This window comes from Octopus sinensis, linkage group LG7 (genome assembly GCF_006345805.1).
Source record: "Octopus sinensis linkage group LG7, ASM634580v1, whole genome shotgun sequence".
NCBI classification, from domain to species: Eukaryota; Metazoa; Mollusca; class Cephalopoda; order Octopoda; family Octopodidae; genus Octopus; species Octopus sinensis.
This window is the reverse complement of record NC_043003.1, coordinates 48,457,920-48,482,317: the sequence shown is the minus strand read 5'-3', so window position 1 is coordinate 48,482,317 and position 24,398 is coordinate 48,457,920. Positions and strand designations below refer to the sequence as shown.

At 36.8% G+C, this 24,398-nt stretch overlaps 1 protein-coding gene across 2 annotated transcripts in view; it reads left to right on the top strand.

Moving 5' to 3' along the window:
* Positions 1–21,867, top strand: part of LOC115214052 (rab11 family-interacting protein 2) — a 164,306-nt gene extending 142,439 nt beyond the window's left edge. For both annotated transcript variants that reach the window (XM_029783092.2, XM_029783093.2), the window contains 4 exons: positions 5,336–5,438; positions 16,860–17,609; positions 18,520–18,671; positions 21,376–21,867. In XM_029783092.2, coding sequence (XP_029638952.1) covers positions 5,336–5,438; positions 16,860–17,609; positions 18,520–18,671; positions 21,376–21,522 — 1,152 coding nt within the window. In that variant the 3' untranslated portion in view covers positions 21,523–21,867. The remainder of the gene's footprint in view (positions 1–5,335; positions 5,439–16,859; positions 17,610–18,519; positions 18,672–21,375) is intronic.
* The last annotated feature ends 2,531 nt before the right edge of the window (positions 21,868–24,398 follow it).

Here is a 24,398-nt window from a genome sequence, read left to right as displayed (position 1 = left end):
CAGTTTGATAGTTTAGAATATAATTGATGTTAACTGATTAACTTAATAACTTTTTTCTGTTCAACTTTTACTTTTCTGAAACTGTTGCTTTTTTTTTCTTCTCTCATTCACTTACGCGCTCAATTTCTTTTGTTTGTGTTTTGTTTTTCTGCAAATAATATTCTTTCTTTTTGCTTTATTTTATTTCGCTATTTGTGGAAACTAGTGTTGTTTAGTGTAGATTCCCACTGGGCTGACATATATGTTGAATGAAGTTCCCAGATGGCATACCTGAGAATAAGATTGTAGCCAAGTTTGATATGATAGTTTTCATGAATATATTTTAGCCTCATGTTGATAAAGCAGGGACTGTGATATTGTACCAAAGGTCTCTCAGTGGCTTGGCCCACAAGTATAAATGTATGTATGTATATATATGTATATATATATATATATATATATATATATACACACACATACACACACACACACACACAGTGAAACACACACCCATCTATATATAAATATATATATATATATATGCATATATATTTGATATATATATATATATGCATATATATTTGATATGCATATATATTTGATATATATATATATATATATATATATATATATTCATATACACACACACACACATGTATACCATATTTTCTGGCATACAAGTCAAATTTTTCAAACCAAAATTTACAACTGGAAAAGGTAGGTTGACTTACACTCAGACAACTTTAAAGGACCAAAAATTTCATGTGGAATGTAGCAGGATTTGGAAGGATGGTGACAATGTTTCAGTGCTTACATTACATACTATGTTGATTTGTATGCCAGGAAATGCAATACATAACAATATTCGGTTTGGGTTGAAATGCTTTGGGGTTTTTTTTTATATATTAGAACCAGCACTTTGACATTTATATTTTGGTATTACATGTTTTTGGAAAATGTCCCTTTCATTTATATTTTCATTTCACATCTTTGATCATGAGGAACATCACAATGTGAACTATCTCAAAAATTAAAATTTTTGCTTAATATTTTGTTAATTATTTTCCTGATTGTATAATAAAATTTTGAATGTGACCCAAGTTAATTTCTCTGGAAATACAATTTTGTACTTTAAATGAACTCAGAATAGAAAAGATTCAACAGAAACTATGAAATAGTTTAATATAAATGAAATTAAAGCAATTAAAATAAGCAAAAGTGAAGAGTTTGTTATCATTATTGCTGGATCTTCAGTTGCTTTAAAACACACATCAAACATACATAGGAACATTCTGGAAACAATGGAAAAAGCTCTAATATTACAACTGAACCATATGCGTGTGTGTGTGTGCGTATGTGTGTGTGTATGTGTGTGTGTGCATATGTGTGTGTGTGCATATGTGTGTGTGTGTATGTGTGCATATGTGTGTGTGTGCGCGTGTGTGTGCGTATGTGTGATGCAAAAGGTGCTCTGAAAGGCATATGTCACAACAAGGTGCAGGCACATTTGATCAGTTTCACACACAGCTCCTATCTCCAACATGGTTGAACAATGCTCATAACATCAGTTAGGCTTGTGTGCAGAATCTGCAGAATGGGTGCAAAAAAAGTAACATGGAAAGCATCTGTATCTATAAAAGGCATGATGTGTATGTGTGTGTGTGTGTGTGTGTGTGTGTATACGTGATTGTAATTTATACACGTCCACAAATTAGCACGCATGTCGCTCCAATTTTAGGAGGACATTCATCAACACCCTATCTGGGTTTTGTCAACTTATTTTTTCCCCGAGGCACCCACGGATAGTGGTAAAAATCTATTTTCAGCCATATTCTGCACAGACCTGGCTTTGACTCTTTTAGTAGAAAGAACAACTGTTATTTCCATAAGGAACCTCAAGTCTCTGTCCTTAACACTTAATTCTTAAGAGAGATAAGGAAGATCAGATTAGATGACTGGTTTATAGGGTATCTAAGAAGTTAGTGGTTCATATCCTGGCATTTCTATTGAAATGTGTTTATGATCAAGGCCTTTAGCACTCAGTGAAGGCACATGGCCTGGTGGTTAGGATGTTGCACTCACAATCGCAAAGTCATGGTTTCAATTCCCAAGCAGGGCGGTGTGTTGCGTTTTTGAACAAGACACTACATTTCACATTAGTCCAGTCCACTCAACTACAAATGAGTAACTCTGCAATACATGACTGGTATCCCATCCAGAAATGTTGTGAATTCTGTTACTTATATGCCCTGGAAACTGGGTAACTGCTCAAATGAGCCCTGAAACTTAAGACAGTATTTACAATTTTTTACTTACTTAGCATTCAAAGATGATATTACAAGATGGCAAGTAATGGCAACACTGTAAAATTGACCTATAATTTGTTTGCTTTCCATCTTGGGTTCAAATTATTTAATCAGTAGAATGCAATGAACAAAATGATTCCAGTTTAAAAGTATTGCTTATGACCACATTAATGTGGTTCTGGTTACAAAATAGGCAATACTTTTTGGTTTGTATACTGCTTCTATCTTGAACAGAGATTTTCTAATGGACTAGTTTTCTATTCCAGTTTATTCTGCCCAATTAATTACTCTATGAAGACAACATCTTCAAAGGTGTCTCAATAAACTAAGATATGAGACTTGACTGGATGATATCTGCAGATACTGAAGGTTTATGTGAGAAGGAATGTAAATATGACATCATATATAAACATTTTTATTGACACAGGCTTAGCTGTGTGATTAAGAAGTTGAATTTGCAACCAGGCTGTTCCAGTTTTGATCCTACTGTATGGCACTTTGGGCAAGTGTGTTCTACTTGAACCTTGTGTCAAACAACTCTTTATGAGTAAAATTTGACAGGCAGAAACTGTGCAAAAGACCTTAGTATATATATGTATGTATGCACACACACACGTACATACATACATACATACTTACATACATATATGTATGTATATATATATATATATATATTTGTAATGTCAAAATATTTGGTTGGTTGACTGTACAAAAATCTAAATGCGGTCCAAATACAAAAATATTTATTAATCATTAACAAAGAAATGTTATGATGACAGTAAAAAAGAATATAGTTACACTTAATGAGTCAGTTCACGTGTCTATGCTATGCAAGATGTGTCAATAATGACTGTAGATTGTAATAGAGTGGTATAAATTCCTGTGCAGCAATTTGTCTTCACTGTCTGTCACAGAAAAGGTGCCAACGACAAAACTGTTAATGACATCCCAATATGATGTTTACCTCAAAAATGGTGAGATTATTTACAATGTGTTTTCCTGGAACCTGAATGGTTAGTTGCTTACTGATATCATCAGTCCTTGACAAGATCTTGTTTAGTGTTTACAAGTACTTCCACATCTAAACACAGTTATTTCAAGTTCAATTCCAAGACAGTGGGTTAGTATTTGGGACTCTGCCAATATATATGTATAATATATATATATATATATATATCATCATCTTCTTCATCATCATTTAACGTCTGCTTTCCATGCTAGCATGGGTTGATTGATTTGACTGAGGACTGGCAAACCAGATGGCTGCGCCAGGCTCCAATCTGATCTGGCAGAGTTTCTACAGCTGGATGCCCTTCCTAACACCAACCACTCCGAGTGTGTAGTGGGTGCTTTTTACGTGCCACCAGCACGGGGGCCAGTCAGGCGGCACTGGCAATGGCCACGCTCGAAATGGTGTGTTTTATGTGCTACCTGCACAGGTGTCAGTCCAGCGGCACTGGCAACGACCTCATTCGAATGCTTTGTTCATGTGCCAGTAAGGCGATGCTGGTAACGATCACACTCAAATGGTGCTTTTTACGTGTCCACCAGCACGGAAGCCAGACAACTACACTGGCACAGGTGCTAGTCATCGAATTTGGTTCAATTTCGATTTCACTTGCCCCAACAGGTCTTCGCATGCAGAGTTTAGTGTCCAATGAAGGGAGGTTGGCATGGGTGCCAGTCATCGGATTTGGTTTGATTTTGAATTCAATTTCGATTTCACTTACCTCAACAGGTCTTCGCAGCAGAGTTTTGTGTCCAAAGAAGGAAAGGTATGCATAGGTGGGCTGGCTACATCCCTGGTAAAGGCTACAGGTTATGGTCTCACTTGTCCTGCCGGGTCTCCTCACACACAGCATATTTTCAAAGGTCTCGGTCATTAATCATGGGTGTGCTGGTCTAAAACAGCAAGTCAAGCAATATCCTTTGCATTGAAAAAGTAGTAACTTAGTCATTTTATGTATAAAGATCTATCTGACTGGAATTAGTATTGTGGTTGATATGACTGATTTAAATCTTTGAAAGTAATAACCCAGCATAGTCACAATCCACTGGCTGAACTGAATAAAACAACACCTTTTAATAATACTAAAATAAAATACTGGTACATTTTAATAAACAGATGTTTTTGCATTAAATAAATCATATAAAACATGATGACTATAAAGCAGGTATTTATTTTGAACAAATGTGTGTGTTTTTTGCGAGTGGGAGGTGCAGTTTATTCTAAGCAAAAATATCTAGTAATACTTTTTCTGAATGTGGAAAATTTGTGAATTTATCTGCAAGCTTAATTACACTATAGTATGCTGACAAGGTCAACTATATTGAAACATATATCCATGGTTGACCTTTGTTTGCAAACAAAGGTTATGCTGTCCTTTGCCAAACCACATAAATTAATTTGAGAAATTTATTAATTTTTTTAAGTTATCTCCCCCTTTTCTATGAATATTACTAACAATTATTTATTAGGTTTTCATTTTCTTTCCCCAACTGAGGGAAATTTGAATCAATTTAAATTTTCTTTATTTCCTTTTTTTTTTGTTGCATTGGGTTTTCAGTACATCACACTTTATTAATTTTTTTCTTTCTTTTTTTGTGCGTAGCTTTATCTACCTTGCATGATGAATGTTCAATATGTGAAGATATTAATATGTCTTATCCATATATGCCATAAATATTAAAGAATAGTATTTTATATCTTTTTTAAGAAATAAGTCTGATAACATTGATTAAAGTATAAATAATCTGGTGATTTTAGAGATGCAAAGGGACTATAAATTATCCACAATATAAGTGTATTCAATTGATTATTTTTATTTTATATATTTGCATGTGTTATTTCATTCCCTTTAATTCCATAATATATGTACACACATGCAGACACATTTTAATATGCATATGCATGCAGATATCACACTTAATCTACATACAGTTGTAGATATGGTTTAATGTTTCTAGACATACAGACACAGCTTAGAGTGGAACATTGTTCCACCATCGCTTCTTTCTTCTACAAAGTCTCCTTATTTTCCATCTTTCAGGAATCAAAGATGTACCGATGTGATGATAGACCTCACAGTGTGGCCAACTTGAATGAAAGGTTCAAAAAGTCCCAGTACGCTACAATAGATGAAGTTCTATCAGGTAAACAGCTCTTTCCTTCCCTCTCTTTCTCTCTCTCTATATATATATTTGTCTCCCTCTCATGTTTTCTCTTATTCATCTTCCTCTCTCAATCTTTATTTTCTCTCTCTCTCTCTCTGTCTATCTATCTATCTACCAATTTCTCTTCCTCGTGGTCTTTTTCTCTCTTTCTCTTTCCTTCTCCCTCTATTTATGTTTATGTCCCCCTTTCACTTTTTCTCTTAATCATAGCTTCTCTCTCTTTCTTTCACTCTCTCTCTCTCTCTTTATTTGTCTCCCTCTCACGTTTTCTTTTATTCATGGTCTTCCTCTCTCAATCATTATTTTCTCTCTCCCTCCTCTCTCTCCCTCCCTCCCTATCTATCTATCTTTATTTGTCTGCATCTCACTTTCTCTCTTCCTTATGGTCTTTCTCTCTCAATCATAGTTTTCTCTCCTTCTCTTTCCTTCTCCCTTTCACTTTTTCTCTTAATCGTAGCTTCTCTCTCTCTCCCTCTACCTTTCTCTCTGTCTCTCTCTGTCTCTCTTTCACTCATTCTCACCTTTGTTACTTTTTCTCACTTTCTCTTTTGCCTCATTCCCTTTCATTCAATTTCTTTTTTTTTTTCCTTTGATTTGTCATTCATTTATCATTCATTCCTGTGTATGCATACATACATACATACATTTACATATACATATATGCACAATTATATCCATTTAAATAGAAATAGGTTATACATGTGGAAGTGTGTGTGGATGTGTACTTACATGCATATATAAATAGAGCATATGGGTGAACCGTGATCCTCTGTTACTTCAAATTAAGTATTGAGTCAGACTATGACGACCTTTCCAACCCATACCAGCATGGAAAGCAGACATAAAAGGAGAAGGAAGAGGAGAATGACAATAACAACAACAACAATGACACTGACAGCATATTCATAGTTGTATACTATAAATAGATGAAGGTTGTATATATGTACTCTCTTTTACTTGTTTCAGTCATTTGACTGCGACCATGCTAGAGAACCGCCTTTAGTCGAGCAAATCGACCCCGGGACTTATTCTTTGTAAGCCCAGTACTTATTCTATCGGTCTCTTTTGCCGAACCGCTAAGTGATGGGGACATAAACACACCAGCATCGGTTGTCAAGCAATGCTAGGGGGACAAACACAGACACACAAACATACACACACACATACATATATATATACATATATACGACAGGCTTCTTTCAGTTTCCGTCCTCCAAATCCACTCACAAGGCATTGGTCGACCTGGGGCTATAGCAGAAGACACTTGCCCAAGATGCCACACAGTGGGACTGAACCTGGAACCATGTGGTTGGTAAGCAAGCTACTTACCACACAGCCACTCCTGTGCCTTGTGTATAAGTGTGTATAGTTATATATGTGTGTATAAGTTTTATATAATTTTTATAAGTGTGTATAAGTTATATCTGTACATATGTGTATGTGTGTGTGTGTGTATAAGTTATATATATGTGTAAGTGTGTTTATGTGTGTTCATAGATACATTTATTACCTCTGCTTTTGCAAAGGCAGAGGTATTGTTTTCAGTTGTATTTGTTTGTTTGTCTGTTTGTCTGTGGACAAGATGTCTCAAGAACCATCAGATGGATTTGGATCAAACTTTCAGGGATTTAAGGATTGATCAGGTACCGAACATGGATTCTGGATTATTTTTCCAGTTTTTTACTTAATGTTTGAGAGCAGTTAGGTTCAGTTTTAGTATTCTCGTTTGTGAGAGCAGTCGAGTTTATTTCAGATATTCTCATTTTAAAAATCATCTCCAAATAATCTTTGAGAGGATGTTGGTGTTACCTCGGCAGAGGTTTGCACTCTCTGAGTGCTCTTGTTTATACATATATTCACAGGTGTTTACTATAAATAGAAAATAACTTTAGTTCATATATGTAGGCACTAGCATGCATGTGTGGTAAGAAATTTTCTTCCAAACTACATAGTTCCAGGTTCGGTCTTACTGTGTGGTACTATGGGCAAGTGTTTTCCCATGAATTTTAATGGTTTCATAATAAAACAGTTGGCGTGTTTAAAGTGACTGCTATCAAACATTTTGGGATTTAATCATCATCACCATCATCATTGTTTAATGTTCGCATTCCATGCTGGCATGGGTTGGACGGTTTAACAGGAGCCTGCACCAGACTTTTCTGTCTTTTTTGGCAGGGTTTTTACTGTTGGATGCCCTTCCTAACACCAACCACCCAGCAGAGTGGACTGGCACCAGTACAGGTGAGGTCAGTTTTGGTGTGGTTTTTATGGCTGGATGCCCTTCCAGATGCCAACCACTTTACAGTGTGGTCTGGATGCTTTTTACATGAGATTAGCACTGGCAGGGTCACCAAGTAACTTGAAAGACAAAGCTCCTTTGAAAGGGGAGAGGACATTGGAGGAGGTGATCTTGTGTCAGATGATGAAAGGTTATAGTGAGAAAGAGAGACAGAAACAGGTGTCTTGTAGAGGAGGTACAAGGCTAGAAATGTTACTAAAGCTAGAAATGTTTGTTAACATTCCTTGGTTTATAAGAAATGTTAATAAATATTTCTAATAAATGTTTAATTGAAATGTTTATTTCTAATAAACCAAAGTTTTGTGAGTGCATTTTGGTTGATGAAAACTGAAAGAAACCTGCTGTGTATGTGTGTGTTACTGTCTCGTTGCCTTGACATCAGTTGCAAATAATTGTTACCATCATGCTAATGGTGTCCTTCATTAAAAACAGGTGAGGGTTGGTGATGGGAAGAGTATCCAGCTATAGAAAACCCACCTTAACAAATTTCATCTGTACTATGTAAATGTTAAAATGAAGATGATGATGTTTACGTATGCAGGTGTTTCTATAAGTGTGTTTATCTGTGTGCGTACTTACATTTGTATATATTTTCATATCTACAGCTCTAACCACCAAGCCACGTGCCTTCACACATATATACATACATCATACACACACACATACATGTCCAAATGTCCAGGAAACAGTGATCACACCTTCCAGAAGAACCATTAATGAAGAATGACATGTGTTCTGTTTTGATTGAACCTGTTCTATAACTGTTAATATTTTCTTGTTTGTGATGGCTGCAAATCCAAACAAATATTATCATCACCAACACACTTCAACCAGCACTACCGCCCCACCACCATAACCAGCGCCTCCACCACCACCACCACTACAATTAACAATCGCTGCATTATCAGCAACAGACTCAATAACAACTGCTTACACTTTATTATGGGTGTGAGTTTGATTCCTGGTGTGTTGTGACCTTGAGCAAGACACTTTATTTCACATTGCTCCAGTCCTCTCAGCTGGCAAAAATGAGTTGTATCTGCAATTCAAAGGGTCATCCTTGTCACATTCTGTGTCATGCTGAATCTCCCTGAGCACTACATTCCCCCTATGTGTGTCTCTGGAATACTCATCCACTTGCACGTTAATTTCATGAGCAGGCTATTCCATTGGTTGGATCAGCTGGAACTCTTGTTACCAAAACCAATGGTATGCCAATTCTATATTTACAGCTGTATATTATAAATAGATGTAGGTTATATATGCTATGAAGTACTATAGAATAAATATATAGATTTCAGCCAACACTGCACTTGTAAATCTATTCATTTTAGGTTATATATGTCTATGTGTGTGTTTATGAGTGTGTATGAAATTTATACTTCAAAATGATTGAGAAGAATTTGTGAAGAAGAGTTTGACTATGACATTTTACAGGTCTAACCAAGAAGCTCTCTTTCTTTCCTGCAGTTGTTGTTGGTGTTGCAGGTGGTATATTCTGTATTTCATTTGTTCCTTACTCATTACTCGAGTCATCATCATGTCCTGCACTTACACCTGTGCACCCATTTCTAGGTTTATTAATATTGCTATTAAATCCCAAAATGTTTGATAACATTCACTTTAAAATCCTCAACTGCTTTATTATGTAACCATTAAAATCCCAAATTGTTTCATAAGTGGAGAGCATTCAGTCCTTTACTGGTTTGATAAGATAACCATTAAAATTCTTTTTGACACCATAGCCATTAAAAACCCCAAGTATTTGATAACATGGCCATTAAAACTTCCAACTGTTTGATAATGTTTATTTTAAAATCCCTTGATATTTTAAAAATCTCTTATTAAAACATAGGCTCCTGAGCCTCATTTCTCATTTTATCCATGAGTCCTAATACAATATCTTAATTAATTTTTTTCACTATAGTGCTTTTTATGTGGCACAAGCAAGGTCAGTTTTGGCAAGATTTTTACAGCTGGATGCCCTTCCAAAAGCCAACCACTTTACAGTGTGGACTGGGTGCTTTTAAGTGGCACCTGCACTGACAGGGTCACCAAGTACTTGCAAGACAAAAAAAAAAGAATCTTTTGAGATGGGAGGGGGCATTGGTGAAGGTGCTCTTTTGTCGGATGATGAAAGGTTATAGTGAGGCAGAGAGACAGAAATAGGTGTCTTGCTGTAGAGGAGGTACAAGATTACCCGGATGGAGAGATAGAGAGAAAGAGAGAGAGAGAGAGAGAGATCAGGAATGAAGACAGAAACAGGTACACTGCCGCAAAGGAAATATGTGGTTACCCAACCTGAGCGACTTTCTAGAGAAGGAGAGAGAGAGAGTGTGTGTAGGAGACAGCAGGAAAGAGATGGTGGCAAAGTGCCAGGCATATTCACAAGGGACAGGGATCAGAATATAAATGGGATGGATGAGTAAAGGAAGAAAGAGATATAGACAGTGACAAGTGCCAGGGCAGGGTTGATAAAATGAATTCCAATTGAGAGCTGGGAATGACGTAATCCTTATTCCCTCCTCTGAAACTGCTGGCCTTGTGCCAAAATTTGAAACCAATATTAAATGCACAAAAAAAAACAATATTAAATGCACAGAACCATGTGGTTGGGAAGCAAACTTCTTACTACACAGCCATGCCTGTGCCAATCTTATTCACAAAGCTTCAGTCGACCCAAGAAGAAGGAAAAAAAAGAAGTCACTCAGCAAGATTGAACCTGTGACTTCATGATTACAAAGTAAATTTCTTAAACACTTCACCATGGCTTCCCTCATAGCAGGAGTCTATGTTGTTTAAGTAAGCTTCAGATGTGATGACACCGAAGAGATAAAAACTTTTTCACAGAGTAGTAACCGATACTAGAAGATTTGCATGTATGTGTCAGATGCTTCTTACTGGAAAATAATAACGAAAGTAAACAATTTTTACCAGATAGTCAAGAAGTATATTGCAGTTGTTATGTTAAGCTGCAGTTAGCTAATTAATTAGTTAAGACAGAAAATATCTTTTACTCGCAATAGCATCTTTGTATCTTGGTAATCATCATCATCATCATCATCATCATTTAATGTCTATTTTTCCATGCTTGCATGGATCAAATGAAATTTGTTAAGGCAGATCTTCAAGGCCAGATACCCTTCCTGACACCATGTTGCCAAGGAAGGTAATATATGCCCCATGGCTAGACATGTTCTTCTTGAAAGACTGGTAACAAACAGCTTTGCTCATATGATGATGATGATCATCATCATTTACAACCATTACAGGATGCCTAGACAAAGGTACACATGCGCACACGTACACACATACATACACATGCACATACGTATTTGGTTTCAAATTTTGGCACAAGGCCAGCAAGTTCAGAGAATGGTAGTTGGTCGATTACATCAACTTCAGTGCTTAACTGGTGCTTATTTTATCAACTTTGAAAGGATAGAAAGGCAAAATCAACAGCCACAGAATTTGAGTTCAGAATGTAATGATGGAAGAAATGTCGCTAAGCATTTTTGTCTGACGAGCTAACGATTCTGCTAACTTGCCATCTTACCACACACACGCACACACAAACACACCCACACGTGAAGGCAGGTGGCTTGGTGGTTAGGGTATTTGGCTTGTGATTACAAGGTCATGAGTTCAATTCCCAGCTACACATTGTGTCCTTGAGCAAGACACTTTATTTCTCATTGTTCCTGCCCATTTAGCTGACGAAAATGAGTAGTACCTGTATTTCAAAGGGCCAGTCTTGTCGCATTCTGTGTCATGTTGAATCTCCCTGAGAACTACATTAAGGATACACATGTCTGTGGAGTGCTCAGCCACTTTCACATTAATTTCTTGAGCAGGCTGTTCCAGTGATCAGATCAACTGGAACCTTCATCGTCATAACTGACAGAGTGCCAGGAGATATATATATATATATATATATTTATATCAAAAAGATGTGTTATAATACTATTCCACATTTACAAAAACAGCCATACCAACAATCCAACATACCTCCATCATCAGCTGCTCTACGAATATCATTATGGTTTCGACACCTGGGTGGTACCATTCAAGCCAGCGGTGTCAACAGCACTAAAATAAGTGTTGCTTAGGAACAAACATACAAAAGAAACCACAACTTTCAAACACATTTGCACTATATACAACAGTATCGGTAACTAAATTTAATAAATAAATCAATGACCAACTCCTAAATATGTAACTAAACAGAGACCAAACCTTTAAGTCATGAGTTTTTATTCCCTACAGTATTAATTGTTGGCAAAGATACAGTATTTTGTTTTGCAACCATAATATACTACCAAGTATGTTACAGATTTGCAAGTCAATATTGTTTCTTACTTTTTGAGATACCAGTGCAATATTCTCACTTTTAAGTTTATCTCTATAGATTTTTCTGTAGAGTTTAGAGCCAACATTGAAAGTTACAATGTTTTGTAAACAAATACATCTATGTAAACAATACGATTGGAGATAGAAAATATTGGTAGTGGCAATAAATGCATATTTCAAAGCTTATTGTCCCTTCATCAAAACTTCATCTAACCCATCAGCTATCCATGAACACAAACACTTTACTTAAATACCCACTAAGTTTAGTTGTGTAAGACAATTGGATACACCAAATATTTTATTTTACTAACCAGGACACATTATTTCGTTTTGTAACCATAATATGCTACCAAGTATGTTACAGGTTTACATGTCAATATTGTTTCCTACCTTGTGTTAGCAGTGCAATATTCTCACTTTTAAGTTTATAGATTTTCTATGGGATTTAGCAACAGTTCTGCAAGTTACAATGTTTCATAAATGAACACATCTAGATGTATTTGTTTATGAACTGTCATAACTTGCAGCGCTGGCGTTGAATTCTTTAGAAAATCTGTCAGTGGTGTGTAAAAGTCACCCAGCACACTCTATAAAGTGGTTGGCATTAGGAAGGGCATCCAGCTGTTGAAGCCTTGCCAAAACAGACAACTAGAGTCTGGACAGCTCTCTAGCTAGCCAACCCCTATTAATCTGTCTAACCCATACCAGCATGGAAAATAGGCATTAAATATTGATGACGACGATGACAGGCGATGATTATGACAGGATTCTTTGTTTGTGTCTGCCATATCTACTCTGAAGGCTTTGATCGAACTGGGGCTGTAATAGAAGACACTTGCCCAAGGTGATGCACAGTGAGATTGAACCCAAAACCACATGGCTGGGAAGCAAGTTTCTAACCCATGCACCCACATCTGTGCCTTAATAAAAAAAATAATAATATATTTTGCTTTTATTCTAGAAGGCCAAAATTTTGTTAAATGGAAATGTGGAAAGAATGTTATTTTCTAGAACATGGCACAAAGAAATTCAAGGACATAGTAAAATTATTGTGATAATAATCCTTTGTACTATAGGCACAATCCCTGAAATTTGGGGGAGGGGGATAATCAGTTACATCAACCCCCCACCCCCCACCCCAGTGCTCAACTGATACTTATTTTATCGGCCCTGAAAAGATTAAAGGCAAAGACCACCTCGGCCAAATTTGAACTTAGAACATAAAGATGGACAAAATACCATGAATCAGTTTAGTGATACAATTGTTTTTCATATATGCTGAAACCTGAAATTTCAGGGGTTTGATTAGTTCATATCACTGACCTCAGTACTTGACTAGTATTTTGTTGTCTTATCCTTAAAAGCTTGAGAGGCAAAGGTGGTGGTGATGGTGGTGGTGGTGGTGGGCGTCATGGTGGTGATGGAGTTCATGGTGACAGTGGTTGTGTGTGGGGTTGGGGGGGAAAGTGTATTCCAGGCACCAATGGCTATGTTCAATCTCTACACTTATCTAATTTCAGGAGGGGAATATGAATGGAATGTAAGGAATTTTGACTAATTTAATGCAGTTGATTAAAACCAGTTTTTTTTTTTTTTTTAAATATTAATCGCTGAAGGGAAAACATGAGGGAACAGGATTACCAAAGACTTAAGAATTATGTTATTCAAGAAAGATGACATATATTACCTTGACAAAAATGGGGACTGGTAATGGTATAGAATGACAAAGTATTCAGCAAACTAGTGTGAAGCTAAGCGAATAGATTTCTTTAATAATTGGAAAAGCAAAAATTTTTGTGAGATTACAGCAATTTTCTTTTATTCTTTTATTCCTCTACCTGTTTCAGTCATTTGACTGTGGCCATGCTGGAGCCCCACCATAAGGGGTTTTTAGTCATAGAAATTGACCCCAGGAATTTTTCTTTGTAAGCCTGGTACTTATTCTATTGGTCTCTTTTGTTAAACCGCCAAGTTATGGGGGCGTATACACACCAACATCGGTTGTTAAGCAATGGTAGGGCACAGATACAAAGATACACATATACATACATACATATATATATATATATATATATATGTATGTATGTATATGTGTATCTATATATATATATATATATATATTGGTTATCAGTAATTGGAACCTAAGGGCAAAATTAATAGAGGTCACAAACGTGACAGAGAGTGCTGACTAACACTGCTTTTGCTAAAGATAAGAGTTAAAATAACTCAAAAGCCACAAATGCACTGTCTTAATGACTGACAAAGGGAGGTAAGTCCCCAGTGTACATAGCCAGATCATAATTTCAGATCTTTGATGTAGACCATCTTAATACTCATCAGCGGTTCTTAAAACCTAGCTTTAGACTCAACTACCTCTGTCAGTCTTATAAGAAAAACTATTGAAAACATGTGCTGATTTTCAAAACGGTAAAAATGACAGAGGTGGTTGAGGTTAACCCTAGGCATCAAGAGCTGCTGATTAGGATTAATATGGTCTACATCAAAATGTGAAATCACGAGCTAGCTATGTACACTGGGGACTTACCTCCTTTTGTCAGTCATTAAGACAGTGTGTTTGTGGCTTTTGAATTATTTTAACTCTTATCTTTAGCAAAAGCAATGCTAGTCAGTACACTCTGTCACTTTTGTTATCTCTTAATATATATATATCATCATCATCATTGTTTAACATCTGCTTTCCATGCTAGCATGGGTTGGACGATTTGACTTAGGCCTGGCGAACTAGATGACTGCACCAGACTCCAATATATAAATATATATGATAGGCTTCTTTCAGCTTCTGTCTACCAAATCTACTCATAAGGCTTTGGTTGGCCTGATGTTATAGTAGAAAACATTTGCTCAAGGTACTACACAGTGGAACTGAACTCAGAACCATTTGGTTGGGAAGCAAGCTTCTTACCACACTAATTATTAATACTGAAATTACTAGTGAATTTTATTTATTTATTTATTCTTTTACTTGTTTCAGTCATTTGACAGTGGCCATGCTGGAGCACAGCCTTTAGTCAAACAAATCAACCCCAGGACTTATTCTTTGTAAGCCTGGTACTTATTCTATCAGTCTCTTTTGCCAAACCACTAAGTTACGGGGAAGTAAATACACCAACATTGGTTGTCAAGCAATGGTGGGGGGACAAACACAGACACACAAATACATATATATATATATATATATATATCATCATCATCATCATTTAGCATCCGCTTTCCATGCTAGCATGGGATTGGACGGGTCAACTGGGGTCTGTGAAGCTGGAAGGCTTCGTCAGGCCCAGTCAGATCTGGCACAGTTGAATTAAGTACTGAAGTTGAAGCACCAAGTCAGTCCAGAAGTAAGGTGAATAAAATCAAAATAACCAACAAGATATCAAGAAATGATGCAGTACAACTGTTTCAAGCAGCTCCATTTAAATGAACAATGCAATCATTACATCAATTTAAATAAATAAATAGAATTTTAATCAGTCAGACACATTAATATAATTTTGCTCAAATACTTTAACAGTCTAAGAAGATGGAAGAAATCCATGTTGTCGCTATTTGAGTAAAATTATATTAATGTGTCCAACTAATTAAAATTATATTTATTTGTGCTGCTGATGATAGCTCTGCATTTAAATTGATGTAATGATTGCATTGTTCAATTAAATGGAGCCGCTTGAAACAGTCGTACTGCATCACTTCTTGATATCTTGTTGCTTATTTTGTTATGTATGTATGTATTCAACAGGCTTCTTTCTGTTACCGTCTACCAAATCCGCTCAAGGCTTTGGTCGGCCCAACGTTATAGTAGAAGACACTTACCAATGGTACTTTGTTCTGGTACTGAACCTGAAACCTCACTGTTGCAAAACAACCTTCTTAACCACAAAGCTATGTCTGCATCTATATTGTACCAGCCATTGGGTGTGATACCTTTCTGTACAATCAGATCAATTATACAGTTGACTAGGCCATATCCCACTCTGCCAGATATCTCAAGTAACTCAGCTGTAATTCCTCATGGATCAGTGGCTTTCCTTCACTTCATATCTTTAATTGCTTCATCTATCATACTGCTATCAACTAGCTTTAGATAGACTCTCTTTCTCCCCCTGCATTCTCCACATTCAGCAGCCTTTCATAGTAGCACTTCCATGCCTCTTTCTTTTCAGAATCACTAAGTGCTAATGTGCATCCATATACACTTCTCTTCTACATCTTGAGTTTCAAATGTGTGTGTGTGTGTGGTGTGTGTGTGTGTTTGTGTGTGCATGGGTGTGTATGGGTGTGTATATGTTGGTATCTCCTTATGGCAGTTGTAAATGAGTACTACCATCATGCAAGCAGTTGTAAGAACTAATAATATTTTAGGGCTGTCTTTATGTTCTGAGTTCAAATTCCACCTAGGTCAACCTTGCCTTTTGTCCTTTCGGGGTTGATAAATTAAGTACCAGTTGTGTACTGGGGTCGATCTAATCGACTGACCCCCTCCCAAAACATTTCAGGCCTTGTGCCTAGAGTAGAAAAGAATATTGAACGTTATTACAAATGGCATTGAATATGTTAGGCAAATACAGAAGGATACTTCTTGACTAAAAGCTTTTAATAACTAAAAGTAAACTAAAGACATGACAGGTTATATATTATTCCATAATTCTTCACCTCTGCATCAAAGAATTATTTTGTTTTCTTATATATGATACATTTATGTTATCCATTAATTATTTCCCTTCTTTCTCCATTAGACAATACAAAAGCAATCCACAAATCTTTAGAAAACATTGCATCAACAACAAAAGACCAAGTTGTCACTAAATCTTACACGTTACCCAAGATTACAACTGCAAGTTTTTCTGCATTGTATCAGAGTCCAATTGCAGAAGAGAATGGTTATAGTAGAAAAAATATTACAGAAACTGACAACATCACTTCCTCAATTAATCCGAATCCACGGCAGAATTTCACCGAGAGTGTAATAAATGGTGCTAATGGTGTAAATCACTCCCTAGAAACAAGTGTCACGTACAGAAAGTCATGGGATCAGCCACCACGTGTCAAACTACGCCCGTCCTCATGCATTGCAATTGGAAGCTCAGACAACCCTCAGACACATCTTCCTGAAAACTCTGCTGTAAGGGATTTTATCAAGGAGGCTGCTTCTTCCATTGTTCAGCCAAAAGTTAAACGAAGACAAAGACGAATAAGAAAGTATAATGCCTACGACTGTGACCAAGATGCAGACTCCGAGCCTGATGGTGAAGAAAGCAGAGTTACACTCAAGAAGCTGCAAGAGGATGCCTTCAAACTAAACTCAAACAATAATTTTAATACTAAAATACCTTTAATGCATCCCAGGACACACTTAGGGTTAGATTCTAAGGTTAACTCACTTGGTTCAAATTCTTCCCAAAGGGACTTTTTTGATGAGAAAGATGTAAATAGCTTGTATAGAGATCAAAGACGAACTGATTTGGATTTTAACTCTAAACATCCAGGTAAGTACTTTTATGGAACTAATTAATAAGTCATTATCACTCCTATTATTTTTTTAAATAATGTGTTTTGTATGAAATAAATCATTATGAAAATTCTGTACAATGCAGAAAATACAGTGTTGCATTATATAAACACAGGTTTATCTCCCTATTTATTTTGTAACTATCTCCTATTACACAAATTCTTACTATCTAGAATTTTCCCAAACTATGATACCTGTAGTACACTAAGATAAATAGTCAAACTTACAGAGACTAGAGTAGCTCTTATTTATAGCTTCTCGGTTTTTTTCTTTTTCTTTTTTTTTTTTCTTCTATCTATTACTGCAACCAGATAGTGCTATGATATTCTAGAGCTTATCTCAGTTTTCTTTTTCAGGCATTAAGCAGTTAAGAAACACTTCCATTAGATAGAGCACAGTGATATATCTTACATTCACTGGGAAAATATTTAACTTAACATAGATATTTACAATTTTCTTTTTCTAAGAAGCTAAATTTATTTTACTATCAACATTCATATTTGTTAGCATTTTAATTACTTTCAGAAAGAAAATAATGAAGAACCTAATAAAAAAAAAGTTTTGAATTTTTTATAAAAAATAATATTTTAACGTTTTTACTGCAGAAAGCAGATATATCTACTCAAATTTAACTGGGGAAAGTAGTTTTATACACCAGTCTATCTTTTGTTGAAACTACTTACTGTTCAGATACATTGAGTCTACTGAGGCATTGTGACTTGCAGAAAATACCAATTCTATTTTTCGTAGATATTCAGCATCATTACTGGAATAACCATGAAATTTAATTTCACAGTGAAAGGGTTAATAAAGCTGTTTTGATTTTGTTGTTATTGTTAATTTTATATTGTAAATCATTGGTCTTTTATCCAAATTTTGTTGTGTAGAACTTCACATTCCTGGATTAAAGAAACGACCGATATCAATTAGCTTTGATGGAAGACTCACAGACTACTCAGAAATTTTACCTGGCTATGGTTCTGACAATCTTCTCAAATCCGAAGATTTGGTAAGCCTATACCGGAGCATGAATAAAGAGGTAAGAAATACTTTGTAAGGGGCAACCTGGCTAATTTAATTGTTCGTTATTAATTTGATAACATTGTAGAATAAGATGTAACTACCCATCTGAATGTCCAAATAGCTCATTCACCTTTCTCTAAATATGTGTTGGGCTTTGTGCTTTTCAAGAGAAACCACGTTAAACCAATAGCAAAGCTTAGGAACTGGCCAAGACAGTAGAGCATCAGAACAAACGCTTTATATTATTTACGAGGGTGAGTCAAAAAGTAATGCCATTTTGTTTAGGACAGATATAATTACCAATAAAGGAACATGTCTCATACATCAAAATGAAGCTGGTCCTCTGTGGATCACATCCCTACTTTTCAACATAGTCACCCTTTCTCTCAATAGCAACGTTCTACCTTCGAATGAGAACATGTATCCCTGCCCCATAAAATTCTGTTGACTGTTCTTTGAGCCACTTCTTCACTACAGTTTTCACTTCCTCATCACTGGAATAATGTTTGCCTCTCAAACTCTCTTTCATGGGGCCGAAGAGATGATAGTCTGAAGGCGCTAAATTATTCCAGTGATGAGGAAGTGAAAACTGTAGTGAAGAAGTGGCTCAAAGAACAGTCAACAGAATTTTACGGGGCAAGGATACATGCTCTCATTCGAAGGTGAAACATTGTTATTGAGAGAAACAGTGACAATGTTGAGAAATAGGGATGTGATCCACAGAGGACCAGCTTCATTTTGATGTATGATACATGTTCCTGTGTTGGTAATTATACCTGTCCAAAACAAAATGACATTACTTTTTGACCCACCCTCGTAATTATCTTACTGTATATTCTGAGTTCAAATCCTACCAAGGATTTTTATTCTTTTGAAGTCAATAAAATAAAGTGCTCCTCAATGTGTACAGGTGATGCAATGCAATCATCTATGACTTGTCCTCCATCCACCCACCACTCCATCCAATCTTTATGCTAGGTAAAAGTGAAAAGGTATAATCTCAAGGAACTAGCAATGATCTGCATCAACAAATGGTAAATACAAAAAGTTCAAAGTTGAATAAATTATTTTGCTACAAAGAAGAAAAGAAGTTTTACATTTCAGACAGGACTTTTGAAATTTTATATTCCAATTAGTCTTGTGTCTGATTGGAATTGATATTAAGGGTTGAAAACTGCATTAATCATGTCATATAACATTTTGATTGCTAATCAAATGTGAATGACACACAGGTATATCAGAAATATGAAACAACACAAAATTTAACAGATTCACAAGTTTGTAAGTTCAAATTTTGCCAGGGTCAACTTTAGATTTCTCACCTACAAGATTGTGTATGAATGTTGTCATGTGGCTCAGTTTAGTTAAATCTACAATACAAGTTTAAATCCTTGTTGAGTTATTTCTCTTCACTTACAGCTAAGCGAACTGGAGATCTGGTTGCTTGTGCTTCACAGCAACAGGGCACTATACTCTTCTATCTTTTTCTATCCTTGGCAAGAGTTGGAGTTTCAAACTAGTTTGTGCCACAACTGTATAGGTCATCTTTTAAAGTGAATCTCCAGGTTTTCTTTGGCATGCCTTTTTGTCTTTTCCCACCAGCTTGTAGCCATGTCATTGCAATTCTTGCTGGGATATTGTCCTCCCACTTCATACGACAGTTGCATTATTTTGCCTTCCGTGCCTGTGGCATGTAAAAAGCACCAACCAATCATGGCCGTTGCCAGCCTACCCTGGCACGTAAAAAGCACCATCATACGCAGCCAATGCCAGCGCCGCCTTGACTGGTTTCCGTGCTGGTGGCACGTGAAAAGCACCAACCGATCGTGGCCATTACCAGCCTACCCTGGCAGCTAAAAAGCACCATCCGTATGTGGCCGATGCCAGCACCACCTTGACTGGCTTCCGTGCTGGTGGCATGTAAAAAGCACCAACCGATGGTAGCCGTTGCCAGCCTCCCCTGGCACCTGTGCCGGTGGCACGTAAAAAGCACCCACCACACTCACTGAGTGGTTGGCGTTAGGAAGGGCATCCAGCTGTAGAAACACTGCCAGATCAGACTGGAGCCTGGTGCAGCCTCCTGGCTTCCCAGAACCCGGTCGAACTGGCCAACCCATGCTAGCATGGAAAACGGCCGTTAAACGACAACATGAACAAGGTGTGTGACATTGGTTCTTCAAAGCACTTCCTCGTTTGTGAGATTGTGTTACCAACTAGTATTCTGAATTTGTTGAAACTATGTAATATTTAATGCATTGGCCTTGAACAATGCAGCGCTGCTGACATGTTACAAAATGTTAGCTCTTTGACTAGTAACTTGATATCTTATTAACTTGAACAGCTGTGACTCCCATATGTAAATATCTCAAATCATTCATTAATTATTGAAGTAATTGTTTTAAAGGTTGCAGATTTTCACTACTGACAACCATATAGTAATTGTAAACCATGTAGTCAGCCAATAACAATGAATAAAGCAAGGTACTGTAATTTTCCAAACAATACATTATGATGGCTGGTATAAGAGTTGAACTAGTCAAGTGTTTTTGTTTTTTTTTTTATGCAATTAAATTTAGGCTTATCTAGATAAAGCATATTATATTCATTAACCATCATGGAAATGTATTAAGAATTTTCCATTTGTACTGCACACTATGTTTAAAATACCATTTTATTTTTGTCATTAGACATTGAAATTTGTTTACTGTTTCTATTTTCAGGAACTAATCAGCCGATTAATTTGCCAAAAAGCTCAAATGATTCGTAAAGATCAATATATTCGCGGTCTAGAGTCCTATATTGATGACCTGCTAGTTGGAGTCATTGAACAAAATCCAAAAATCCTTAACAGACAGTTTAATTATTGATCCCATACCATCCCCAATAAAGTCAATTCAACTTTCAGCATAACAATTCTGTCAAGAACTTAGAACAATATCTTCTCAACTGCTTTTCAGTCCCTGTGTCTGTAATATCTCATTGGAGAAGTAAACACTGTTTATATTTTCCAAAATACTGTAAATTGCGTTTGAATATTTCATTTGGTCATTTTATAGTTTTAAAATTCTTTCTGAAAATGTGTTTTATAATATAAATGTGAACAAAATTTAAGTAGGTACTTTAAATTCAATATTTTATAGAAAGAATGAAATCTGAAAAAAACATATCAAAAAAAAAATTCGTAATTGTTTTTAATATTCCTATGTAATGAATGTATAAATACCTGTATTTTTAATATGTCCAACCAGTGAATATGTAAAAATTGTTTTGTTTTTTAGAAAAAAAATTGACAAATAAAACAAAATATAAACACAATTTGTTGAAAATATAGTTGTCTCCCATTGTTATAAATACAAACAAATTCAGAAGCTCTTCAGAATTATTTTTCTTTTTTTTTCACCCAGGCATAGGCATGGCTGTGTGGTCGAGCAGCTTACTTCCCAACTCTGTGGTCTTGGGTTCAGTCCTACTATCTGATCTTGTGGGCAGCTATCTTTTACTATAGCCCCAGGTCAACCAAAGCCATGTGAATGGCTTTGATAGACAGAACCTGTGTAGAAGCCCATTATGTGTTTTTGTGTTATGTTTGTCTCCTGCCACCACTTGACAACAATAGTTGGTTTGTTTATGTCCCTGTAATATTGGAGCTCCAGAAAAGAGACAGACGGAATAAGTACCAGGTTTAATATTTAGTGCAGGGATTGATTTGTTTGACTAAAATCCTTAAAAGCAGTGCCCCAGCATGGCCAGAGTCCAATGACTGAAACAAGTAAAAGATATGAAATGTGTAATTCAAGTTGTTCAAGATATGGAGCCAGTAGCTCCAATGCCAGAATAACCAATATCTTCACTTTTACAAAGATTCTATACAGGAGGAATTACAACCGTGTTTCGTGGTCTGCTACCACAACAGCTCCTTTATAGGATCCAGTTAGCTCAAGACATCATCAGGAGGAACCACGTCCGGTTTCGGCCCCTACTCCTCTACCGTTTTGACGTGGCGGGGCCCCCCCTTTCGGAGGTGTCTTCAGCTCTGGTGTTGGGTGCATGTCTTCTTTCTTCTGTTCCCTGGCCTCTTCGATGTATTGTCAGCGAGTGTCAGCCAGTGACTGACTGTCACTTTCTAAAATCATTCTTCTACAAGGTGATATCAAAAAGTTCCTGGACTAGTTTTGTAGTGCACCAACAGATGGCAGCACAATTGCATACAGAGTGAGAGCTAACAATGGCTTTCATGAGGTAGTGTGCCAAGTGTCATTGCTGTGTTTACTTTGCATGTTGTGAAATTTGTGTTTTTGTGATCACATATATGCTGGAGTCTGAGATTTTTTGTCATGGTCAGAAAGTTGTAACAAAGATTCAATGTCAAATTTTGTGTTAAACTTGGGAAGTCTGCTACAAAGATATTGAGTATGCTTTGGTAAGCTTATAGCAATGAGGTAATAGGTTGAGTGGCACGAGCACTTCAAAAGTAGAAGAACGTCTCTGGAAAGCAATGAGAGTTCTAGAAGACCTGCCACATGCACCACCCCTGAAATGTGGAGAACATTCATCAGCTTGTGCATAAGCATCATCATCATCATCATCGTTTAACATCCGTTTGCCATGCTAGTATGGGTTGGACGATTCGACTGGGGTCTGGGAAGCCAGGAGGCTGCCCCAGGCTCCAGTCTGATCTGGCAGTGTTTCTACAGCTGGATGCCTTTCCTAGCACCATGAGTATAGTGGGTGCTTTTTACATGCCACTGGCACAGGGGCCAGAGGAGGCTGGCAAATGGCCACGATTGGTTGATGCCATTTATGTGTCACCGACACGGACGCCAGTCAGGCAGTGCTGGCATCAGCCACGTTCAGATGTTGCTTTTTACATCCCACCAGCACGGGTATCATAACTACAATTTCCATTTGATTTATATTCTGATGTTGATGTTGACATACTTGACTCAATAGGTCTTCTCGTCGAAGGAAAATCAGCAACATTGCTGATGTTGTTGGTCTGTTTTAGGGGTCCCTGCAGGAAATCCTAACATTTGGATTCCTCATGACGACAATGCACCCTGTCACCGAGTTCTCTTCATTCGTGAGTTTCTTGCCCAAAACATGGTATCGCTTCTGCACTTATCCTATTCGCCAGATTTAAGACCTGTGGACTTACATCTCTACCTCAAGATGAAAATACAACTCAATGGTCGTCGTTTTAACACTGTTGTCAAGATCCACAGCAAATCACAGAAGGTCCTTGACTCGCTTACAGAAAATGACTTCCCGGCTGGATTCGAAAATTGACAGCAACACTGGGACCTGTATATTACTGCACAAGGTGACTATTTCAAAGATGATGTTAAAACTTAGATAAATAAGTTATTTTTTATTAGGCATAGGAGAGGCTGTGTGGTAAGTAGGTTGCTTATGAACCACATGGTTCTGGATTCAGTCCCACTGCATGCCACCTTGGGCAAGTGTCTTCTACTATAGCCTCGGCCCAACCAAAGCCTTGTGGGTGATTTGGTAGACAGAAACTGAAAGAAGCCCATCGTATGTATGTATATATATATATGTATGTGTGTGTATATGTTTGTGTGTATGTTTGTCCCCCCAACATCGCTTGACAACCGATGCAGGTGTGTTTACGTCCCCATAACTTAGCAGTTCGGCGAAAGAGACTGATAGAATAAGTACTAGGCTTACAAAGAATGAGTCCTGGGGTTGATTTGCTTGACTAAAGGCAGTGCTCCAGCATGGC